The 25,859-nt window shown below is 36.3% G+C and overlaps 1 protein-coding gene across 3 annotated transcripts in view; it reads left to right on the top strand.

Moving 5' to 3' along the window:
- The window catches only part of RBPJ (recombination signal binding protein for immunoglobulin kappa J region), a 192,664-nt gene that overhangs the window by 152,431 nt on the left and 14,374 nt on the right, over positions 1-25,859 (top strand). For all 3 annotated transcript variants that reach the window (XM_031944137.1, XM_031944135.1, XM_031944136.1), the window contains 2 exons: positions 3,103-3,141; positions 14,463-14,558. In XM_031944137.1, coding sequence (XP_031799997.1) covers positions 3,103-3,141; positions 14,463-14,558 — 135 coding nt within the window. The remainder of the gene's footprint in view (positions 1-3,102; positions 3,142-14,462; positions 14,559-25,859) is intronic.

The raw sequence follows: 25,859 nt of genomic DNA on the forward strand, positions 1-25,859 counted from the left end.
GAAAGCAATATTAGTTGTTAAAAAGCAGTATTAGATCCCAGGCTTTTGGGTCTATTAAGAGGTCAGGCCACTGAAAGATTAGAAGTAGTTTGAAAATGATAAAGGTAGAATAGAAAAAAGGTTAATGGAAGCAAGCTGGGATTGTGGGCCATTGATATGTAATGGAATAAAACAGCCTGCTTGTTATAACTTCACCTATTTTCAGCAGCTAGGAACAAGATCAGTCAGAGAAGTTTCCAAAGATGTATATCTGTGGGTGGAAAACAGCAAAAAGATAAGGGCTGAGACATTCTTGGGCAATCCCTGGTGAAAGAGCAAAGAAAGGCCAGGTTGATGGAGATGGCTAGAAGCAGTAGAGTGGATGTGGGCCACTCGTTGGCGTGTATTTAGCGCTTAGAGGTTTATGAAACTTTGGCCTGCACTCTCTCCCTCGTACCTCACAAGAGCTCCTTGAAGCCAACGCTGTGACCACTTCCATTTTACCTGGGAAGAAATGGAGGCCGAAGCTGACTGTGGTTGATCACAGGGCGCACCTGTGGCTATGGAGCCTAGGGGTGGGGGGCAATGAGGAAGGCTTCAGGGGAAGAAGAAGCTCACCCAGTGGGGGCATTTGGTGTGGCTCCCCACTCTGCCCTCCCTGGGGCCTCTGGGACAGCACCCCACGAACCTTTGTCCACTGTCGGCCTTTCCCACCCCCTCCACACAGACGTCTCCCAGAGGGCTGCTGTTCGCTCACCCCTTCTCTGCCAGACTGGCTCTTCTTCCTTCTTCCTTTCACGGCCATGGAACCACCATTTCCCCAGTCACTTCAGCTCTGCCACTTGGAAGTCATTTTTGAATCTGATATCCTTAAATTTTGTCTTTCAAGCCCATAAGAATTCTTCATCTCCGAACTTACTGTTACAGGAAGTGGCATGGTCTCATGAAAAAATGGCTAGTTTGGGCCCAGCCCCTTCCAACCATTTGTCCAAGAGGAGACTTTGGGGCCTCTCTGAGTCTCTGTTTCCTCCTCTGTGCATTTGCTATAGTGAAACTTAGGTCACCGTCCTTTCCTTAGCTGCTGAATGACCAATGAGGTTTTCCATTTCATTCTAGCCACCCTAAGTCATACCCAGCCTAGAGCAAAGGTGTGTTGTGAGCAAAGTGCTTTGTATCCAGGGCCTTCCCTACTCTTTGTGTAGTAGCCTCCTTTATGGACTTTCTGGACCATTTACATCCTCTTGAAACTTTGTTTTGATGATTCCCTCTATACCTGGGATTCCCTTGGACTCATCCTTCCAGTTTCTGTCTTTTGGCATCTTTATCTTCCAGACTTTATCAGATGTTAGCTTTGCTCTGAAATTTTCCTGATCAACTTCTTACCCAGATGGAAGAAATTTCTCAAATACATATTTATCCCAATCACATAAGCTCAAAACTGCCTTCATCTTTTATTCTCCATCTTTTATCCAGCCATTCATGAGCTTCTGTCATTTATAGACTTGTCTTCCCTCCCCTCCTTCTCTCCTTCCTGCCCAAAATATTCACATTTTCATGAGGTTCTGTTATTCATAAATTAATTCTTAGTATTCTTTGGTAACTTCATAGTTAGGTCTTTATGAATTACTCTCTTACCCGATTCATTTTGCATCCACACTCTCCTTCTGTCTTTGCTTATTACTTCATATTAGTCTTCCATCAGTTTTATAATATCAGTTTCCTGTTCAAAACCTTTGCTGCCTTCCCACTCACTGCCTTTAGGTCATCCCACCCAAGTTTTTCAGCCATATTTTTTACTATTCACCATCACTGTTTTAGTCAAACTGGATTTCTTGAAATCTGATTTAACAGAATTCCTGTGTGAAGGATCATGTCCCAAATGCAAACAAGATTGATCCTGATCTCAAGGATCTTACATTCTCCTACTGTAGCATCATGAAGGGAAATAGCACTATATTTTCTCTCTCTACACACACAGATTCTCTCTCTCTCTCTCTCTGTATATATATTTATATACACACACACATCACACATATACATATTAAATATATAGGTAGCTAGCTACACTATAACATATACTCATTATGCTGAAGATTGAGGTGGGAAAGGATCCTAACAAGTGGAAAATCCAAGGAAGGCTTCATGAAGGAAGTAGCACCTTTCTGAACTGAAAGAGCAGGATTCTATGAGGCTCAAATCAAGTAGGGGAAGATTCCAAGTCTTGGGAGTGGCTTTTTCCTGTTTGGGTGGCTTTGCTGATGCGAGACCCTCTGTCTATAACCCTAATCCCAGTCTAATATTTGTAATATTTATATCACTTTATATAAAAATTCTTTTGTTTTGTAAGTTGATTTCTTTTACACTGATATTTCCTGTAGACTTTAGGCTCTTGTTTTCATCTCTGATTATACCTTAGTGAGAAACTAGAAATTGGAGTTATATTAGAGTCATCTGAACTGTGACATTGGGGCAGATGCCGTTGGCTAAATGATCTTTGATTACATGGGGTCAAGGAATGATTGAGAAATTTGAATTGCTCCATAACTTCCAGTTTTATTTGAACTCTTAGGTTGTTGAAAATCCTTGCCTACATTAGTAGAATCCTTTGGTATGTAGTCAAATTAAACTGGCCTCCAGGAATTTTGTAAGGAGTTTTATTTTATTTAGGGCTGTGTTGAATACTTCCCTCAACTTCAACACAAAATAATATGGTTCATTGATATAATGGTCTAAATTTGGAGTCAGAGAACCTGGGTTCACTTATGCCATACTCCTTCCATTTCCTCATGGTTAAATTAGTGTTTTTGACTAGATGACCTCTGAGGTTCTTTGTCAACTCTAAAATTATAGTTCTCTGAGCCTAGGAAAAGAATATACTTAAGGATATTTTGTTAAAAGGTATTTAGAATTCTATGTCATTTTGACTCAACTTCAGGCATTTCTTTATTATTCTGCATTTTTTCGTTGTGTTCCAGAATATTTTAGCTGGCTTTGATAATAGTGCATGTTGTAGAAAGACTTTCACTAAATACGAAAAGTTAGTAAATAGAGAAGGAAAATAAAATGTTACTGTAAAATGTATTCTACAAATTGTTTTAAATCATTTTCTTTTTTTTTCCATAGGAAATTCGGTGAACGGCCTCAACCTAAACGCCTCACTAGGTAAGAATTCTATGATTCTCTCATTAAATAAAAATATATACTTAACACAAGAAAATGATGCATATTAACATGATATGGCCTGTTTAAAGTTGCAGAGCCAGTAAATGTCTAGTGTTCAACATGGAACAGAGTCCTGGGACTCCGTCATTCAGTGTCTTTTCCAATGTATGTCTCTATAAATGCCATTGTGCATGATGTGTTCCCATATTAATGACACATTCAGAGTATTTTATTTAAAAACAAAACCTTTATTCTCTGACTTGAGCACCAGTGCTGTTTGGTCTATTGAATAAAATTTCTTCATTCTTTTAGTTAAATCAGAGATATCAAATGTCATTTTAGGCTGTAATATGATGCTGTATTGTAGGTAAGTGTTTTTGGCTAGATGAAAAGAGAACTTTTGATCCCTGTGCTCAAAGTAATCATGTATCCTACTACTTTGGAGACCCTTTTCAGTTTGCTACTAGGGCTCCAGGGTCCTCATTGAAATCACTTATTGTTTTGCAATTTCTTTTGGAGCTTACTTTTTGTTGACTATATTGTAGAGTGTATTTCAATAATATTGGTGCTACAATATGTCATTTAGTGGGAAAATATTCTTACCAATTATGTACTGAAAAAAAATCTTAACTTTGTATTGGCACAATTTGTGTAAATGCAGTGTTTTATTTCCCCAAAGTTAAACTAGGAAAAATTTTTATGATTAGCATTCACCCAAGATGAATTTAATCCTTTTCCAAATATTTTCTCTTTCAGTCATTACTTTTTCTGCTTCTGGATGCTTCATTTTTGGGGTTTTAGCAGTAGCTTCTTTACTGACAGTAAAAGGAAGAGTGCTTAAGGAATTTTTAAATTCCTTTGATCACTGCAGCCTCAGTTCTAAAATTGTTATTGTGATAGGATTTGTACATAATGTGATTCCACTGATTATTGTTGGATAGAGAAGGTTAGGTAACAGGACATAAGTCAGATTCTCTTTTAGCAATCTGAAAGGAGGACTGTTAATTTTTATATTATACTGGGAGTTTTGTAGTATTTAATATTATATGAAGGACATTAGTAGAGGCTTGGAAGTATTTGTTATATGCATTTTGTTGTTGTTATAAAAAGATGTATTTTTACAAAGTTTTAAACTGAGTGGAAACTTTGACCTGATGACATGCTGACTTTATTTAGTGAAATACTTTTTCCTTCTTTTTTGGGGGTGTGTGATTATGAATAAAAGCAACAGTGACCGATTGAGTTGTTCTTACATAGTCATTCAAAATTTTTTTTTATTAGTTTATTTTTTTTTTTTGGTCACAGACTCCTTGAGCAGTCTGGGAAAATCTACAGGCCTCATTTCAATATATATAAATGTGCAAAAAAATTAGAAAGGAAACCAATCATATTGAAATAGTTCTTAACTTTTTTTTTTTTTTTTTTTTTTTTACCTAGTTCACAAGTCTCGGGTTAAGAACCTTTGCTTTGAATGTTAGGATTTGGAGCTGGAAGGGACCTTAAAGATAAGCTAATAAATCACAGCTGCCTCACTTTACAGGTGAGGACAGGGGAGCAAGCTTACCCAGGGAAGTCGAGGCTGTTAGTAACAGACAGAAGCCTTCTTCACCCTGCTGCTGGCCGGGGGGAGCCAGAAGACCATCAGGAGATCGTTCATTGGTGTTGTCCCTGGACTCACTTGACTTAGAACTGCCTTAGAAGTTGTAAGGGCCAGTGAAATATAAACCAGGGCATTGATAAGAGGAGCTGGGCTCAGAGGCTAGGGTGGCTGTGTCCCCTTATCAGGCATATTTTCCCCAAAATTCTAATTCTGGGCCTCCTATTCAATCAGTATGTCTCTGTAAATGCCCTTCTGCATGATGTGTTCCCATATTAATGACACACTCAGAGTTCTTAGTGGTATTCATAGTATGTTCTAATTAAATGCTCTTGTCCCTGTTGTTTTACACTCCTTTCTTCATAGATTACTTATTTTGTCATTGTTCATGTTTGCCAGCAGTTTTTTTTTTTTTTTTAATTGTCAGTAGCTGGGATATTATGGAATATGAGTTACTTGACTGTGCCTAAAGATCAACCAGAATATTTTTAAAAATATCTTGATCAGTAACACCAGTATGAAATGACATCAGTAGCTGAGAAGCAATCTGGAGAGAGAGAGCTTACATCCCGTGTAATGCTATGCTCATTCACTTGCCTTCTCCAGGCTTAGCCAAAGGCTCCTAATTTCCAGATTACTAAACCTATCAGCCTTTCCTTAGTCCTCCTCCTTGTTCCAGACAGCATGGGATATTATTCCCCTCTGCCCTGGGGGGGCAGCTAGCTAGTGCCGTGGATAGGGTTCAGGGTTTCATGAGTAGATGACTCTGAGCAAGTCATGTCATCCTGTTTGCCTCAGTTTCTCCATCTGTAAAATGAGCGGGAGAAGGAAGTGGCAAAGCACTCTGGAATCTTTGCCAAGAAAACCCCAAATGATGTCACAAAAAACCAGTTATAATCGAAACGACTGAACAGCAGCACCCCACTCCCAGCCCCCCCATGATGTTCTCTCCTTCTTTGGCTTCCTCAGTAGTGCCCTCCTCATTCTTCCATAAGTTCTCTGGCTTTCTTTTCTCCTCCCATCTTTCTTCTACCAACCTCTCAATGAGAGTCCCTCCTAAGACCCTGACCTTTCCCTCTTCCCTTTTTCCTTCCTTCCTTCTCCCTTCATCCCCTTTGGGCTCTGCTGTTCCTGTGGTTTCAGGTATTAACTTCCATGACGATAGCCATAGTTATCTTAGTTCCATTTCCACATTTCTGGTTGCTGTTGGATATCTCCACCTTCTTGTCCCATTGATAGTCCTAAGTTAATGTATCCACAATTCATCAGCTTTCCGACCACCATAATCTGTTCCACATTGCCTCTCTTCTACAGTTTAACTAAATGTTAGCTAAACTGTATTGCTGTTTGTTATTCTCTGATCTTATCCTGCATGCATTTGTGTAGAATAATGGTCTTTTGGTGGCACACCCCATCAGTTAAAAAAAAAGACTGCACTCTCCCCCCATATGTGTATATATAAGGATTTATAAGTTGTACTAATAATTATGTACAATACACATGGTACACAACAACAGAAATTTAAAAAATGATGAGATAGATAGGAAGATCCCGGAGTCATGTCATCACTAAGGTCCCACAGCCTGAGGAGGTGTGACCTGGTCAGAGCTGCCCTGGGGAAGCGGCTTTGGGTTCTGTGCAGCACTAGGAGAGGCCCAGAGCAGGGAACCCTATGAGAAGAGAGAGCGCTTGAGTGGGAGCAGTGGCTTAAGAGAGAGAGGGAGGAAGAGTGGGCAGCCGACTGATAAGGGGAGCCAGAGGAAGGAGGCTTCAGTTCTTCCACGAAGTTCTCAGCCTATGTACGGGGACACTCAAATGTCATTGCTGGGGAGCAAAGGCTCTGCCCTCCAAGGGGCACTTGGGCTGGGTGCAAGAGAAGAAGGGTTTCCCAGTGGCAGTCAGGCAGCAGCTGCTGTGGTTTTTCTGGTTAGAGCCAGTGATGAGAGTGTGACTCTCCTGAGTGTCGATCCCTGAATTAGAAAGGGAGAGATTAGGAGCTTTCACAGTGGAGAGAAAAGGTGGAATTCAGGAGTATTAGGAAATGAGGTTAGGTATGATTTTATTGGAAAAGGGTCCTATGATTGAAGTTGATTGTCTCAGGGGAGGGAAGTCCGTACCCCACTACCCTGATTTGTATTAATCACTCCTTCTGGAAACCCTTGGTGTAAACTGGGACCTCACGCCTCAAATATATTCTCATCTTTACACTTTGAAATCCTTGGTGCTGTGTCATGAAGCCTTCATTATTTCCTCTCTCCCTCAACTCCCACCTAAACATCATCTCTCTGTCCTCAATTTTTCTGATGTTATTTTATTTTTATTTTCCCTTTTACTCTTATCACATTTTTCCTTCCATTGTATTTATGTGTCCTTCCCATCCTATAACTCCTCTATCAAACTATAAGCTCCTAAAGGCAAGGAGCAGTTTTTTATTCTTGTTTTTCCAGAACTAGTAGAATACCTTTTATATAGGAGCTTCGTAACATGTTCACTGAACACTTCTTGGTTTTGTCTAAGTTGTCAAAGCAGGCATTTTTAGAATTAGCCTGGAATAGGGAAAGTGACTGGGGAAGCTTTCTTCCTTGCTTTGCCAGAAGGGGGAATCTTTAGCTTTGGTGTTTTGGAAACTAGTGGAGAGATTCTATGAGCCAAGTCAGGGATGACCTTGGTAGAAGCTTTCCTTTCTTAGTTTTTTATATTTTTATTAAATTTAGTTAATATTTTCCCCAGTTCCATTTAAAACTATTTTTACATTTGTTTTTAAAACTCAAATTCCAGGTTCTCTTCCTCATTAACCACATGTGAAATTATATTTTCATGAAAGTCATCTTGTGAAAGAAAACATAGATGTCTCATCATAATGGAAAAAAAAAACCATCAAGAAAAATAAAGTTAAAAAAAAAAGAGAGAATGCTTCAATCCATATTCATAACAACCAGTTCCTTTTCTGTGTTATGGATAGGATCTTTCATCATTAGCCCTTCAGAGTAGTAATGAATTCTTGTAAGGCTGAGAATATCCAAGTCATTTATAACTGATCATCCTGGAACACTGCTATTACTCATTATACAATCTATTTCACTTTGCTTGAGTTCATGGTGGACTTTACAGGTTGTTTTCTGAGAACATTCTGCTCATCATTTCCCATAGAACAATAATATTCCATCCCAAACACATACCATGGTTTATTCATTCCCCAATTGGTGGGCACCCCTCAATTTTCAAGTTTTTGCTGTGAGAAGAAAGCTGCTATAAATATTTTTTGTACATATAGGTTGTTTTCATTTTTAAAAAAATCTTTTGGTATTCATGCCTAGTAATGTTGTTAGGTCAAAGGATGTGCATGGATTTATCATTTTTTAATTACTTTTTATTCCATTCCCTCTGTGTTTGAGAAATGAGGCCTTATCAGAGAAACTTGCTTCAAAATTCTTTTTACAGTAATTATTGCTACATGTATTTCTCCCCCCCCATTTATTCTCTCTCTCCATTTACCCTCTTCTTCCTCAAAAGTGTTTTCCTACTGACCATTGCCTCCCCAAATATGCCCTCTCTTTTATCACCCTTTCCCTTTCCCATATCCCATTCACCTCATGTTTTCTAGATTTGTATTACCCATATTGAGTGTATAGGTTCTTTCCTCTTTGAGACAATTCTAATGAGAGTAAGGTTTACTCTCTCACCTCCTCCCCCTCTTCCCTTCCACTATAAAAACTTTTTCTCACCTCTTTCTTTCTTTCTTTCTTTCTTTCTTTCTTTCTTTCTTTCTTTCTTTCTTTCTTTCTTTCTTTCTCTCTTTCTCTTTCTTTCTTTCTCTCTTTCTCTCTTTCTCTCTTTCTTTCTCTCTCTCTCTCTCTCTCTCTCTCTCTCTCTCTATTCCACTTCTCCCTTTCTCCCAGCATGTTCCTCTCTCACCCCTTAATTTCATCATTTTAAAAAAAGATACTCATATTCAATTTGTCTGTGCCTTCTATCTATATGTACCTCTAACTTCCATAATAATGAGAAAGTTCTAATGAGTTACAAGTATCATTCTCCCATATAGGAATATAAAGATAAACCTTATATTTCTCCAGAGTCCTGCATTTGAAAATCACATTTTCCATTCAACTCTGGTCTTTTCATTATGAACTCTTAAAAACCCTTTGTTTCAGTGAATGATCACCTTTTCCTCTGGAGTCTTATACTCAATTTTGCTGGGTAGGTGATTCTTGGTTGTAATTCTCACTCCATTGCTCCCCAGAATATCATATTCCAATCTTTCCAGTCCTTTAGTGTAGAAGCTTCTGAATCTTGTGTTGTTCTGACTGTAGTTCCAATACTCTTGAATTATTTCTTTCTGGATGCCTGCAATATTTTCTCCTTCACCTGGATGTTCTGGAATTTGCCTATAATCCTGGGAGTTTTTGTTTTGGGATCTCTTTCAGGAGATGATCAGTGGATTCTTTTAATTTTTATATAACCCTCTGATTCTATAATATCAGGAGAATTTTCCTTGAAAATTTCTTGAAAGATAATGTCCAGGTTCTTTTTTGATTATAACTTTCAGGTAGACCGATAATTTTCAGACTATTTCTCCTGGATCTATTTTCCAGGTCATTTGTTTGGTTTCCAATGAGATTTTTCGTGTGTTTTTTTTTTTTTCCCCTTTTTGGGAGGTGGGGGGGGTGGTGCTTTATTGTATCTTGATTTTTCATAAAAGTTTATCAAGCTTCCATTTGCTCAATTCTAATTTTAAGGATTTTCCTCAGTGAGCTTTTGTATCTCCTTCCCAATTGACTAATTTTGCTTTTAAGGCATTCTCCTCATTAGCTTTTTGTATTTCCTTTTTCACTGCTCCCAGTTCTTTTCCTAATTTTTCCTCTAAAGTCCCCTTTGAGCTCTTCCATAGACTGAGCCCAATCTTACTTTTCTTGGAGACTCTGGATGTAGGAGCTCTGATTTTATCATCTTCTGAGTGGGTGTTTTGATCATCCTGGTCACCATAGTAACTGTTAGTGGTCAAACTTTTTCTGGTATCTGCTCATTTTCCGAGCCAGCTTTCAGCTCTTTGTGTCCTGAGTGGAGTCGGTCCGCTATTCCAGGTTGTTCTCTTTCTAGGGAGCCCCCTGCTCTGCCTTAGAGCTGTGAGGGTGCCCCTGCCCCACTGGGACTGTAATGACCAGCCCGGGATCACCTTGGACTCCCAGCCTGTGGCCGCCAGCCTTTCCTGTTGACCTTCCAGGTCCTAGTTGGTATCTCTGGGCTCAGAGGACTGGGAGCTGCCAGCAGGGACTGGCTTCAGAGGCCCTGTGGGTCTGGGGCTGCTCTGGTGCTCCCTGCTCCAGGCCTGCCTGTTTGGAACCCCACCATCACCACCACCACCAGGCTCACTGACCTTTTCCACATGTTTCACCCTCAATGGCCTAGTCCTCTCAAGAGCAAGGGCAAGCCAGAGCCGCTTTCAGCTACAGCAGGTTCAATTCTGTCTGGGCATTCTGACGCTGTAACATTTGTTTAAAGTCATCTTTTAAAGGGATTTGGGGCAGTTTGTGGGAGAGCACAGCAAGTCCCTGCTTTTACCCTGCCATCGTCACTCACACCTTTTTAAGGGGCCAGAAGGTTGTAGTTGCTAAGCTTTAGTAGTCAGAGAATAGAAACTCATTGTTTTTAGATCCATTGAAGAATAGTAAAGCCATTCTTTAGGAGGATATACAATTAAATTGTAATTGTAATAGATGAAGAGAAATAGATTTTTTTAAAAATCAAACTTTTTTTCTTGTGTACAATCTGGATTTCAAAGCCCCATTTTCCATGGGTTTTTTTTTTTTCTTTTTTAAGCTGATGTTAACATTTAAAATTACTCAGCTACTATCAATGAAATACCTAGATTCTAGAGACTTCATTTGTTCTTTTCTTGGGAAACTTGATATTTCATATGAAGGAACGAGAAAAAGAAAATTGGAATCTTGTCATCCTGCCTTTCATTAAATTTTTTGCTAAGCTTTTTAGGTAATTTAACATTCAGCAAATTTACCAAAAAAAAAAAAAAAAAAAAAAAAAAAAAATCCAAATACCATCATAGTTTCATGTTTTGGTTCTCCAATCAGATTATGATCTTAAAGGCAGGAATGCTGTTTTATTCTCCTTTTATATTTATCCATGGATGCGGAGAAAGGAAGAGAATTGCTAATAATTGGATTAACAGAATCCTTAGCAGAATAAAGTTTTATATTAAGACTATACCATGGTTTGTGACTGATACTTATAATGTCCATCATCTGCACTGTTGTAATATATTCCTAACACATTTTACTAATCTCTCTAATCTCCCATCCATTTTAAGACACATATGCTAGATTAATCTTCCTAATGCACAGCTTTGATCAAGTTATTTTAGAGGTGATAGATCATAATGGATAATGGTAAAGTTGTAATCAGAAATATTAGTCTGAATTTAGCTTTCAGCAGGCTATCTTTGTGACCCTGTACAAGTCACTTCACATTTCTCAGCTTCATTTCTACATATATTAAATGAGGATAACAGCACCTAACTCAGAGAGCTGAAACAAGGATCAGATGAACTAATTAATACATATGAAGCTTTGCAGATATTAAAGCACCATATAAATGTGAGCTATTATTATGGCGCTTTCTCCTCCCATTTTATATTTGATAAAGTTCAGAGAAACAGGGTGCTCTCTTGCTGTTATTTCATATTTAATATTCTGTGAACTATTGAAGAGGTGGATTAAATGACTGGGTTTTTTAAAATAATTGAATACAACTATTAGGATATAAGCTGGCTTATAAGCTTACTACTACTAGCATCTTTGAGACAATTTCATTAAAGTACAGTATGATGGTCATGATAAGCATTGTATCGTCTTCCAACAGGAGCTTATTTTTTTCCTATTAGATTTCTGTATTTTGACAACTTTATATTACTTATAACTTTAGCATCGAATCTTCAGTATAGCAATATCTACGCGAAACATTCTTCTTAAATTTTTACACATGATTTTTATTTCTGAGAAATTGTGGACAATAGTTTTTTTTGTGATAATGCTATAGTTTTAGTTAGTTGATTGAAGACTTAAGAAAATTTTGAACTCTGTATTTATATTCTGAAGAGTTGTTAGTTTATGAAAGATAAGTTCCTAGGGCATGATCCTGGCCATTTCTTGCGCAATCTGTATTGATCAGTGGGTTCAGAGACCTTTATAACAGATAACTTTTCTGTAGTTTCATGTAGCATTGTCTGGGTCTTGAATTGTGATGTTTTGTCTCGGTTTCTATAAACAAACCCACACAGTTCAACCACTTGTTTGACACTTCTTTGCCAACATAGTCATGGTTCCACATCACGTGGAGCTCTCCCACGAAGAACTTCATGTGTAACCTTTTCACTTGTCCTTAAAACAAATTCAAGTTCTGCTTGGTCCAGAAGCTGAAACACAGCTAAGAGCAGTTCAGTAGGAGGAGGAAAAGCTTTATGACGGTGATGAGAGCTAACAAAAAGTGACATGTGCCATCTGGGAAGTAGTGAGTTCCCCTTCATAAAATACGTTAAATCCTTATTTTAAGGTCAGTGACTTGATTATGCTGTGTATTGGGAATGTTGTAGAAGGAATTCTGGATTAAGAACAAGTTGGACTAGATGCATAAGGTCTTTTCCTACTCATATGGGGGTGGTGTGTGTGTGTGTGTGTGTGTGTGTGTGTGTGTGATCAATCTCTCAGATGGGGACTGCAAATTTTTGAGTTGGACTGAGCTTAGAATTTAGAAATCTGGCTAGATTGCACATGGAAAATTGTGCTTTGTTTCCACTTACTTGAAAGTGCACAAAGTTGGAAACACAGGCCCTGAAGCCAATATAGTGGAATTAACCATCTGTAATATGTCTCCGAGTGATGGATGTGCATTTACCATTGTAAAAGGGGCGTGTGTGCTCACTGCAGGGAGACACACAGAGGGGAGGGGTAGAGAGAGGCTGAGCTATGAGAGCCAGCCCCAGTCCAAGTCACACATTGCACCTCCTGAAAGGAGGAGAGAGGGCCTCTGGGGCCACAAACAGGCCCTTGGGAAGCCCCTTAGGTGCAAAATGCTGGGGATACAGAAAAGAGACAAAAGCTGGCCCTGCCTTCAAGGAGCTTACTGTCTGCTGGGGGGACATCATAAAACACCATACAGAATCATGGTTATCAGCAGGCTGAAGGGACTAGAATGAAGAGGGAGGGATGGTGGCTTCTCAGAGAAGGGAAGATCACAGCTGGAGACAAGGAGGGAGAGAAATCCAAGCTGAGGGCCCAGCTATAGAGCAGGAGATGGCACGTAACCATTGTGCAAGGAATAGCTATTGTCAGGGTGCTACAGAGCATTGGTGAGGGGGGGGGAGGGAGGGAAGGAGAAGGGGGGGGAGAGAGGGAGAGAGAAAGGGAGGGAGAGGAGGAGGAGAAAAGGAGGGAGGGAGAAGGAAGGAAGGTGGGAGAAGAAGGGGAGGACAGGCTGAGCTGAACGGGGCCAGCTCAGAAAAGGCTCTAAAAGTCAAAAGGGATTTGGTATTTGGTCCTGGCAGTGATAAGGAGTCACTGGAATTTATTGAATATGGAGATGATGTGGTCAGACCTCTACATGAAGAAATGTAGTCTGACAGGTAAGAGAAGGCAGGCCCAGGATGTGGGCTGAGCCGAAGGGGATTGTAGTTGTCCAGGCACGAGGTAATGAGGACTAGGGCAGTGTCAGAGGAGGAAAGGGACCGGTAGGAGAGATGATAAGAAGGGAAAATCAACCGAATTGAAAGCAGATTGTATGTGTACATGATGGGCAAAGTGTGAAGAGTAAAGATTATTCTGGGTTGTTTGCCTGGATGCCTGAATGTAACAAGAAAGTTAGGGAAGAGAAAGAAATTGAGCAGGGAATGAAACAAGTTAAGTTTCGTACTTCTGAGATGTTTCTGGGATATCATCCTGGTGCATTTATGGGAAAATGTGATTAGATATACAGGAATTTAGAGTCAGAGAATATGTCAGAAGACAGAATACTGACTGATAAAACATGGATCTTTGTATTACATAATACTCCATAAAATGTTCCTTTTTTTTTAATTGATAAAAATTCTATTTCATTTTCATTATACAAAAAGTTTATATTTAGGGAAAACAAAATATATTTAGGGAAAACAATTCAGGGAGTCTGAAGAAGGCATAACTAGAAGCATGAAGTTTTAACAGCATTTTTATTTCCTTTATAAAAGTTGTAATAATTTTAACATTGTATATAATGACAATAGATATTCTTGAACTGGAAGTTGTAATATTAATTGGAATAAAATCAGTTAAATCACAGTGAATTCTTGAGATTAGAGAATAAATAAATTCTTGGAAAAAACAAGGGTATCAACTTGAAAAGCATTTAAAAATAATTTTCTATGAACTTAAGGAAAAATATGAATCCATAAACAGAACTATTTACAGTATTTAGAAATTATAATCTACCTTTTAGTTTCTTTGCAGGCCTTTCTAATATTTTTATTTAAGTATGTCCAGATAAAAATTAGCCAACATGCAATTTTTTAATTTAAAAAATTTGTTAAAGTATGCAAAGATTGAAATTTTCCTGAATTTTAATGTTTTTTAGAAAGTGAGTGTTAGCAATTTTTGGGATTATTCATTGTACTGTTATATGAAAACAAAAGATCCTTTTGAAATTTTTCCTCTAATCATTTTCAAATATGATCTTCTAGGGAAGCAATGAGAAACTATCTAAAGGAGCGAGGTGATCAAACCGTACTAATCCTCCATGCAAAAGTTGCACAGAAGTCTTATGGAAATGAAAAAAGGTAGGATAATAAATTTTTTTAAAATCTCTGTTAAGTGGAAAATATTTTTTTTTCCCTCTATGTCATTTATTTCAGTGATGTATGTATATCTTGCTCTAATGCTAAAGCCAGGCCTGCTGATAATTAGACTTATTTAAATGATTGCATTCTTCACTACATTCAGAAACCACTGAGAGGATCCTCTACAGCAGTGAAATTAAGCTCAACTAGAAATAAGGACCACATAAGGATCCTTGTGAGCCATATACTGACTTAGAAAGCCACATTTTTAACCTAACACTCTTTCATTGCATTTTAATTTTATTTTGTGAAATATTTCTCATTTTCATTTTCATCTGTATCAGTATCAAAAATAAAAGGAATAAATTCACCACTGATGAAGAGGAAATTAAAACAGTAATTTGGAGCTACCTCGCCTACCTGTATGCCTTTAAGTCTGACAATCTTAAGTGAAATAGCTTGAACGTTTAAAAACTATAAATTGTCCATATGAACAGAAAATAAAATACTTAAATAATTCTGTTTTAGAAAAAGAAATTGAACAAGCCTAACCCCATTTTAGAAAAATTGAACAAGCCATCAATGAATTCCCTAAGAAAAAAATCTCTAGGGCCAGATGGATTTACTAGTTTAATTAAGCATTTTAATTAAACATTTAAAGAACAATTAATTCCAATGCTATATAAAGTATTTGGGAAAAGAGGCAAAAGATAAGTCCTACCCAGTTATTTTTATGACACATGTTTGGTAATGATACTTTAAACCAGTAACAGCCAAGAAATTACAGCAATTTATCATCAGAATAATACACTATGCTTTGGGAGGAATTTATGCCAGGAATGCCAGAATAGTTCAGTATTAGGAAAACTATCAGCATGTTTTTGTTTTTTTTTTTTTGGTTTTGGTTTTGGTTTGGTTTTTTTTTTTTTTTGTAAACTTTTTTTATTTGGTTAAAGCTTTTTATTTTCAAAACACATGCATGAATAATTTTCAACATTCACCCTTGCAAAACTTTGTGTTCCAAATTTTTTCCCTCTTCTCCCCATCCCCTCCCCTAGATGGCGAGTTATTCAATATACATTAAACACATATAATTCTTCTATACATAGTTTCACAATTATCATGCTGCACAATAAATATCAGATCAAAAAGGGGAAAAAAGTGAGGGAAAAAAATGCAAACAAACAACCACAAAAGTGAAAATTCGATGTTGTGGTCGACACAGTTCCCACAGTCTTCTCTCTGGGTGCAAGTGACTCTCTTCAGCATAAGATCATTGGATCTAGCCTGAATCATCTTATTGTTGACCATCAGAATTGATCATTGTATAATCTTCTTCTTGTCATGTACAGTGATCTCCTGGTTTTGCTCATTTCATTCACCATCAGTTCATGTAAGTCTCTCCAGGCCTCTCTGAAATCATCCTGCTGATCGTTTCTTATAGAACAATAATATTCCATAAGATTCATATACCATAACTTATTTAGCCATTCTCCAACTGATGGTCATCCATTCAGTTTCTAGTTTCTTGCCATTACAAAAAGGGCTGCCACAAACATTTTTGCACGTGGTAGGTCCCTTTCTCTCCTTGATGAACTATCAGCATAGTTGACCACATCAACAACAAAACTAACAAATCATAAGATTATCTCGGTAGATGCACAGAAATATTTTGACAAAATACAGCACCCATTTTTGTTAAAAACACTAGAGAACATAGGAATAAATGGAGTTTTCCTTAAACTGATAAGCAGCATCTATTTACATCAGCAATCATTATATGTAGTGGAGATAAGCTAGAATGTTTCTAATTAATAAGGTCAAGAGTAAAACAAGAGTGCCTAGTGTCATCTTTATTATCATTCAATATTGCACTAGAAATTTTGGCTTTAATAAAAGAAAAAGAAATTGAAAGAATTAGAACAACAATAAGAAAACAAAAATATCATTCTTTGCAGATGATATAATGGTATACTTAAGAAAATCAACTAAAAAACTACTTGAAATAATTAACAAAATTGCAGGATATAAAATAAAATCCCTGGCATTTCTGTATATACCTAACAGAGCCCATCAGCAAGAGATAGAGAAATTCCATTTAAAATAACTGTAGACAGTATAAAATATTTTGGAGTCTACCTTCTAATCTTTTTATAGATGAGGAAAGTGGGACCCAGAGACACTTAAGTAATTGGCCCTGTCTCATAATGTAAACGGCTAAGGATTCAAATCTAAAACTAGCACTAAAACTCTGATTTGAAAACTAATACTCATTTTCCACTATACCACACTCTAAAACTCAGAATGAGTTGAATCTGACAAGAAAAGCTAAAGATAGGAAAAGGTTCCTTTTTAAGCAATTGTCTGAGGGGAAAAGGAGAATCAGGGAAGGCATACTGCTTAGGGGAAAAAGTTCAGGAGTAAATAAACAACAAAGAAGAATAAGTAAGCTGTACCACTTCTTTTAATACAATTAAATTTTTTATTATAGTTTAAGTTCCAAATTGTCTCCCTCCCTCCCTACCCCACACTAGAGAAGGCTGCCATTTGACATAGATTTATGAATACATGTAAAACCAAATTCTGCATACTTTTTCAGTATGCAACTTAATTTTTTTTGTAGTTGATTTGAGTGCTTATAATACTCAGAGTAACTTGGTTGTTCACAATTCTTCTTTGAACAGTATTGTTATTTCTGTACACAACATTCTCTTGATTCTGCTTATTTTGCTTTTCATTTCAGATCTTTGTGGGCTTTACTAGCCCATCATTCTTATAGCATCTAATATCCATCACAAACATACATCACAACTTGTGTAGCTATTCCCCAGTTGATGGACCTCTCCCCAATTTCTAGTTCTTTGCTATTACAAAGAGGTGTTATAAATATTTTTATACATGTGGGTCCTTTTTCCTTTTTTATGATCTCTTTGGGAAACAAACTTAATACTAAGTGTTGCTGGGTTAGAGGGCATACACAGTTTTACAACTTTGGGCATAATTCCAGATTGCTCTGTAAAATGGTTGGATCAGTTCATAGTTCCAGCAAAAGTGTATTAATGTCCTAGTTTTTCCATATCCCCATCAGCATTAGTCATTTTCCCCTTCTGTCATTTTGGCCAGTCTGATAGGTATGAGATGTTATATCAAAGTTGATTTAATTTGCATTTCTCTAATCAATAATGATTTAGACCATTATTTTATATGATTATATATAGTTTTGATTTCTTCAACAAGAAATTGCCTGTTCATCAAGAAAATAAATGATTATTTATCAATTAGGCAATGACTCATTCTTATAAATTTGACAGAATTTCTCTATGCATTTGAGATGAGACTTTATCTGATCCATAAAGAATTTCCCCCAACTTTTTGTTTTCCTTCTAATTTTGGCTACATTGGTTTTATTCATACAAAAACTTTTATATTTAATGTAATCAAAATCATCCATTTTACATCTCATAATATCTACCTCTTGTTTATTCATAAATTCTTTTTCTGTCATTAGTTTGATAATGTGTTTTATGTTCTTCTGATTTCCTTATGAGATCTTTCTTTATAGCTAGGTCATTTATTGATTTTGACTTTATCTTGGTGAATGGTGTAAAATACCAGAATATACCCTGTTTCTGCCAGATTGCTTTCCAGTTTTATTAACAATTTTTACCAAATTGTATATTCTTACCATAAAAGCTTAAGCTTTTTTACATTTATCAAACACAGGGTTATTATAATCTTTCACTACAGTGGGTTATGTATCTACTTAGTTCCATTGATCCACCTTTCTGTTTTTTTGGCTCATATCAGATAGTTTTGGTAATTATTGCTTTATAATACAGTTTAAAATCTGGCACTACTACTAAATTTCCTTCTTTTACATTTTTTTCATCAATTCCTTTGATATTCTTGACCTTTTGATCTTCCAAATAAATTTTATTTTTTTCTAGTTCAATAAAATAGTTTTTAAGTAATTTAATTTGGATGGCCTTGAATAAGTAGATTAGTCTAAGTATATCATTTTTTAAAATATTGGCTATGTCTCCCAACCATAAACAGTTAACATTTCTCCAGTTATTTAGATCTGTTTGTATAAAAAATGTCTTATAATTATATTCATGTAGTTCCTGAATTTGTCTTGGCAAGTAATATTTTATACAATCTACAGCATTTTAAGTGGGGTATCTTTTACTATCTCTTCTTGCAAGGTTTTGTTGATGATATGTAGAAATGCTAATGATTTAGGTGGCTTTATATCCTACTACTCTGCTAAAATTATTAGTTGTTTCAACTAATTTTGTACTTAAATCTCTAGAATTTTCTAAGTATATTATGATATCATCTGCAAAAAGAGGTAGTTTTGTTGCCTCCTTGCCTATTCTGATTCCTTCGATTTATTTTTCTTCTTTTATTGCTTTTGCTTGTACTTATAATACATTAAACAGTACTGATGACAATGCTTATACTTATTTTACTCTTGATCTTATTGGGAAGTCTTCTTCTCCCCATTACAGCTAATGCTTGCTAATAATTTTAGGTAGATGCTTCTTATTTTATGGGAAAATCCATTTAACCCTATGCTTTCAAGTGTTTTTCACAGAAACAAATGTGTTTTTGTCAAAAAAGCCTTTTCTGCATCTGTTGATATAATCATATGGTTTTCATTGATTTTTGTTGATTTGATAAAATCATTTACGTTAATAGTTTATATTATCTCTGCATTCCTGGTATAAACCCCACTTTGGCACCATGTATAGTCTTTGTTGCACATTGTTGCAGTCTCCTGACTAGTATTTCTTTTTGTATCCCCATTCATCAATTAAATTATCCTTTAATTTTCTTTCTCTGTTTTTGTTTCCTAGTTTAAGTATTGGTACCATATTTGTTTCACAAAATGAATTTGATAGGACTTTTTCTTTGCCTATTAATCTAAATTACTTAGCTAACAATTGGAATTAGTTGATCTTTAAATATTTGGTAGATTTCATTTGTAAATTCATCTGGTCCTAATGTGTTGTTCCCCCCCCCCCCCTTAGGAAGCTTAATTGTGGTCTGGTTGATTTCTTTTCTAAAATATATAATTTTGGAGATTTTATTTGCTTTTTTCCTTAATTTATTTCCTCTTATGTTCATTTAGGCAGATTATATTTTTGTGGACATTCTTCCATTTCACTTAATTTGTTAAATTATTGGCATATAACTATAATACCTATTAATGGTTTTGATTTCATTTTCATTAGTGATATGTTCATTCTTTTCACTTATGATATTTGTAATTTGGTTTTCTTCTCTTTTTTATATTAACCAATAGTTTATCTGTTTTATGTTTTTTCCCATAAAAACAAACTTTTGATTTTATTAACTCAATGATTTTCTTATATTCAGTTTTATTAATCTCACCTTTAATTTTTAGGATTTCCAATTTGATGTTCAATTGGGGATTTTTAATTTGCTCTTTTTTCTAGTTTTTTTTTTTTTAATTGCTTACCCAATTCATTGGTTTGCTTTTTCTCCATTTTATTAATGTAAGCATTTAAAGATATAATTTTTCCTCTGGTTACAGCTTGTGCTGGATCCCATGGGATTCTTTAATAGTTCAACTCATTATATTATGTTTTCCAAGGAAGATGATGTTTGGACTAGAAAAGATAAAACAAAATAAGTATAATAGGGAATTTTGATACCTAGGTAAATTAAGTTCATAGGAAGAAAACACTTTGCTGCCCTTGAATTTAAATCATCCAACCTGTTTGAATTATATCCTATGATATCAAAAAGAACTGCAACATGCAAGTACGGAATCACATGAACTTTGGAAAAGAAGAGAAAGAGATTTTCTAGTATTTCAGGACTGAAAAGGAGAGTTGTTGGGTTCTAATTTCTGTATGTATAAAATGTGGAATGAAATATGGTCCCTTAGGTTCCTTCCAAATGGGCCCCCACTGGGACAAGGGGATCCCTTTAATCCTCAGTTATTCACTCTCCCCCTAGCAAAGCCGTTTGCCATGCCTTTTTATCACTCCTCACCCCTCCCATAGCTTCCCTTCCCCCACTCTCTCAGCTAAAAAGGTTGTTATTTTGGTTTTTTTAATTGAAGCAGTTCTCAAGCGTTCTACAACCATCTCCTTCATCCTTGTCTTACATGGAAGAGTAGCCTTTCTCTGTATCAAGGCAGATCTTTCCATATACCATAGTCTTTGGCAGTGTTCCTTCTGTCATCCCTATTTTCTCACTTAATCTTCGGTCTCTTTTTCTGTTGGTTTCTTCCTTGATGATAACAACCACATTCATATCTCTCCCATTATATAAAAATAAAACAATAACCAGAGAAACTCCTCACTTGATCCATGTGGCTGGCCTTACTAGCTAAAATGGCTATTTTACCCCCTGTTTTGTGGTTATCATCCTTGAGAAGATCATGTATATTTGAAACTTTTACATCCTTAACTCTCTCTTTCCTCCTAACTCGATTATCTGGCTTCTAACCTTGTTCCACTGAAACTGATTTCCCCAAAGTTAGTCATTCTTATTAGCAAGTCTGGTGACTCTTTTTAGCCTTTCTTGACCTATCTACAGATTCCAACACTATTTCCACATTATTTCCTCTCTTTCTGACTTTTTTGTTACATTGATTTTTCCTGGTATCTCTGGGTGTTCCCCAAGGCCCTTTCATGGGCCCCATTCTGTTTTTCTTCGTGAGCTTGTGGTTCAAGATCTTCAAGCTCACCGCATCGTCTCTGCAGATAATTCTCAGACATTTTTGTCCAGTCCAAATATCTTTCCTCACATCTCCAACTGCCTTTTAGACATCTCAAGTTACATATCCCATAGGTAACAAACTCACTAAGTTTAAAATTGATTCATTACTACCCTCACCTCGCCCCCCTCCCAAAGTTATCTTCTCTTCTGAAGTTCCACGTTAGTGATGAGGGCACCATCATGTTTTCGGTCACCCAGGCTGATAAGGCAGATTTCTGCTCCCTCCCATCCAGTCCAGGCCTGTGGATTTCTGTCTCTTCTGACTCCGCCTCCACTCTGGCAAAGGCCTCGACTATCACAGTCACTGTTTCTTTGTCTCGGATCTCTCTAGTCCCATCCTTCCTTCACTCACCTGCCAGACTGTCAATGCTGAAACTGCCCTCCTCTCTGTTAAAGTAAATCCCAGCAGCTCTTGCTATTGCTCACACACTGTACTTCTCTACCCGGAATTAGCAGCACTTGTAGATGGTACTTGAGGGGATTTCATTGAAGATTGTCTATGGAAGAGTGAGTGAGAGTAATTACTACATTCACCCCCAGGATATGAGAAAGTGCCTGGATTCACTAGTTTCCAGAAGAAGATTCAGTGACCTCTCTGTATACAGAGAAAGGATAAAGACCCCGATTTTCCTCCAAAATATCTTTCTTCTGGCTGATTCAGTTTCAGAATGGTTCTGACTGGCTGCTTGCGGCTTCTGAAACTTGAAAACGTAACTGAAAATGGCTTCCCACTCCAGGGCATGTTGACTTTATTGAAAGACCTCTGGGTCAAGTTGTAGTCTTAGCCACTTGTCCTCCTCCCCAGAGCCCTTCAGCGCTCTGTGACTTTAGAATCTTGTGCAAGACGTAAAGCAAGGCAGCTGTTCATTAGCATGAGCCCCTCACAAGCTTGCACAGTACCTCCTGCTCCACCACCACCCATGCCTTGCCATGGCTTTGTAGATCAGCTCTTCAGCTCATCCTCTGGACTTATCTTCTTTCAGTGTCTTAATGCACCCCCTGTGACCATATGCCCTCCTCTCTATTTTGTACCAGCAAACAATACCACTGGGGAGGAGATGGAATGAAAGAAATGGAGAATGGAGGGTCCCTTAGCTGGCAGAGTACACCAGGTACAGGAACACTTGATGAAGGGACGGGGACGGGGTTACCGTGGGGGCCCAAAGGAGAGGGGACTGGTATCCATTTTAGTTTTCCCCTAGGTTGGACCAGGAGTTGAGCCTGGCAAAAAAATTAACAGTAACTGAAAGTTATTAACTAATAAAAGCTAATGTAGACCGTGTGGGAAGTCCTGTCTTTGGTTAATTGGCCATCAAAGGGGAAAGTAAGAATAAGTAATAGGATTTTATGAGGGACATTACCAAAGATCTCAGGAGGAGAAAATTCAGTCGGAATCCTTGAGTCCAGGCAAACAGATCAGCAGGGAACATATTCTTGATAGAAGGGAAGACAATCCCCAGGATATCTAATGGAATCCAGACGTCTTTGAATAAGAACTGCAAGACAAACCAAACCAAATCAAATTGAGTGAAGCAGAGAACTCTGTTGAATCCCCAAGATAACATGAATATAATTTTTATACCTCAATCAGAGAAGGATAAAGCAAATAAAAACTATAGTGATATCATTAATATACAATCTAGAAAAACATACAAAATGCTTTTATAAATTTTACTACAAATTATTACTTTTAGAAATAAAGGAGGTATACAGACACTTTAACTCAACAGATGATAATAAAATGATTTGTAAAGTTGTTTAAAATGAATTACATATTAATAACTCTATAAAAGAATGTGCCAGACCAATAATCATAAGTAGAAATGCAAATCAAAACATCTCTGAACTTTTGCTTCACATCCAGCAAATTGGCAAAGGTGACAATTGTCCACATTGCAGGAGTTATGGGAAGATAGTAACATTATTTTTTTGTTAGTGGACTTGTGAATAAGTGTGATTTTTGTGGAAAATACAGAGTTGTGCAAATATAATTACTACAATGTGCCTACTCTTTATGATGCTGTTTAGTCAAAGAGCATTTCTTTTCTTGACACTTTCTAAACCTAAATTGTAATCCATTTCAATATTTTAGGTAAGTTTTTTTTAAATTAATTTATTAGAAATAAAGGAATTGCTTTATAAAATTGTCTGCTGTAAATTAAATCTAAATTGTGTGTTTATCGCCACCTAGTGGAAGAGAGTAGCACTGGTTTTTAATAGTTTGACAGCTCAATAAAGGCAAAATTGTTTGCCTCTTCAAATCTCTTGATCTGTATTTTGCAACTTCATGTCTTTATTGAAGACATTAAATATAGATTATTGGTAGTTTTAGCTGAAATATACATGGCACTTTATTACACAAATTTTTGAGATACATTTTGATATAGTGGTCAAAAAGTCTAGCAAATTTAGTATGAATAGACTCAAATTCAGATCCCAACCGAGATCCTTTTCAAGCTGTATAGCGAGGCTTTTTTAAGCCACAGCTTCCTTAGTGGACTAGTAATCTTTGCATACTTACTCCACAGGGTTGTTGTAGGGGAAAGCATTTTTAATTGGTATTTTTATTCTGCTTTCATTTATTATTTTAAGGTTTACAGAACAATTTCACATAAAATCTGGTATGTTAAAAGTAATTATGGTATTAAAAGCAGCAGGATTTCCATTCAACTTATTGGGATCTATCAAATTTTTTATTTTCATGCTTTATCTTAGTCTTTTAGAATTATCACTGCCCCCTTTTTCCCAGATATTCATACAATTAGGTAAACTTGCTTATTAAAATGATTAGTTGTATTTGAATGATTTCTTTTGGTGTTGGATCTGTTGACATATTGAAGTGTTACTCTTATTTTACACTTATAATTCACTGATTAAACATTACTGATTAAAAAAAACAACAATACTATCTCTAGATGATGACTTTGCCCTTAATCTTTAAACCCCTTGATACTAGAACTGACGAAGCCCAGCTTGCTGTTGAATTTCTTCTATAGCAGACTCAGGATATCTCATAGAGCTGTAAACTAAAACTGACTTAATGATTGAAACATTTGGAATCATTCCCAATCCACTCAAACCTATGAGGCATTTGTCCAAATCTGAAATGACATAAGATTGCTTCTATCCTAGCCTAGACTTTTATCCTGAATGAGGGTAGGTTAGTCCTGTACTAAAATGGGAATCCTCCTCCCCAATTTGTTATTACTTTTTAATAGTCAATATACATTGGAAAAATTTTTTTAATTTCATAATTTTAGTGATTATTAAGTTATTATATCTATCTATCTATATATCTATGTTTATATCCTGATTGGCTTTCAAGCTGGCTCTGGAGATTGAATAAGTATTTGATAGTTGATAATAGTTGTTGAAAGAATCAATAATAAAATTGTTGTTTGACAATTTTTAGAAACTAAGGGTATCTACATTTTTGTCTCTGGATGTATTTTATTCTATCAAATGTCTTGGGGTTGTTTTTTTGGTAACTCAGAGTTGTCTTAATTTGCAATTCTCTAATCACTAGTGATTTAGAGCATTTTTTTTTCATATGACTAATTTCTTCAGCTGAAAGTTGTCTTTTCATATCTTTTAACAATTTATCAATTAGAGAACTCTATTCCTTTTTTCATTTCATTGCTTTTTGCTATCTTAAATTGATTATCCTGCCTATAATTTTCTGCCATCTTTATCTACAGTGTTTTACATATGAATTTGTATTTTAAGCTGTTATTAATCTTGGCTGCTCTGTCTCTACACCTGGCAAAGGGATTGAGTATTAGCTAACTAAGACAATTTCCTTCTTTTGGGGGCCCACTTTTTTGTAGTCAGTTGAACTTTATTAATAAATTGATAATCCGGGTTTTTTTTTTCCTTTCCCTCTTTTTTTTTTCTTTCCCTCTTTCATTATCAGTGAGTCAAACTAGTGTTAAAAATGCTTATAGAGGTTGATTCTCATCTAAAGATATGTTTTTTTTCAAATTTGATATTGATTTTTACTTTGGACAAGTAGGAAGAGAACAAGTATTTATTAATTCTCTGCTGTGTGACAGGCAGTATGTGGTTTTCTTTTCTTTCTTTCTTTTTTTTTTTTTTTAACAAATATTATTCAGTTGTCTAATTGCTTCTGTATATCTCATTCTGATATGATTCCCACAACAATAATTAGTATTTCCTATCTCATAAGATAAAGGCAATATAAGTTTTTTGGGGACATTTGATACTCTCCATAAGCAGTGCCTTCTATTTGTCTTCTACATTAGAATTTTTTTTTTCCTTTTTTGTCTTTAAAGGGAAGACTCCAGAACAAGTTATAGGGATTGAAAAGAAACAAATTTCAACTTGGAGTTAGGAGAAGTACTTCTTTACTGTACAGCTGTTCAAAAGTAAAATGTCCTTTCCCAAGAAGTCTTTGGAGGTTTTCAGACAGGTTCTAAACAACCACTTCTTGGGATGTGTATGAGTGGAACTCAATGACTCCCAAGTTCCCTTATGGCTCTCAGACTCCATGCTTGTGTGAAGGACTCTTAATCCCTGGGCATGAGG

Source organism: Sarcophilus harrisii, chromosome 6 (assembly GCF_902635505.1).
Source record: "Sarcophilus harrisii chromosome 6, mSarHar1.11, whole genome shotgun sequence".
Taxonomy (NCBI): Eukaryota; Metazoa; Chordata; class Mammalia; order Dasyuromorphia; family Dasyuridae; genus Sarcophilus; species Sarcophilus harrisii.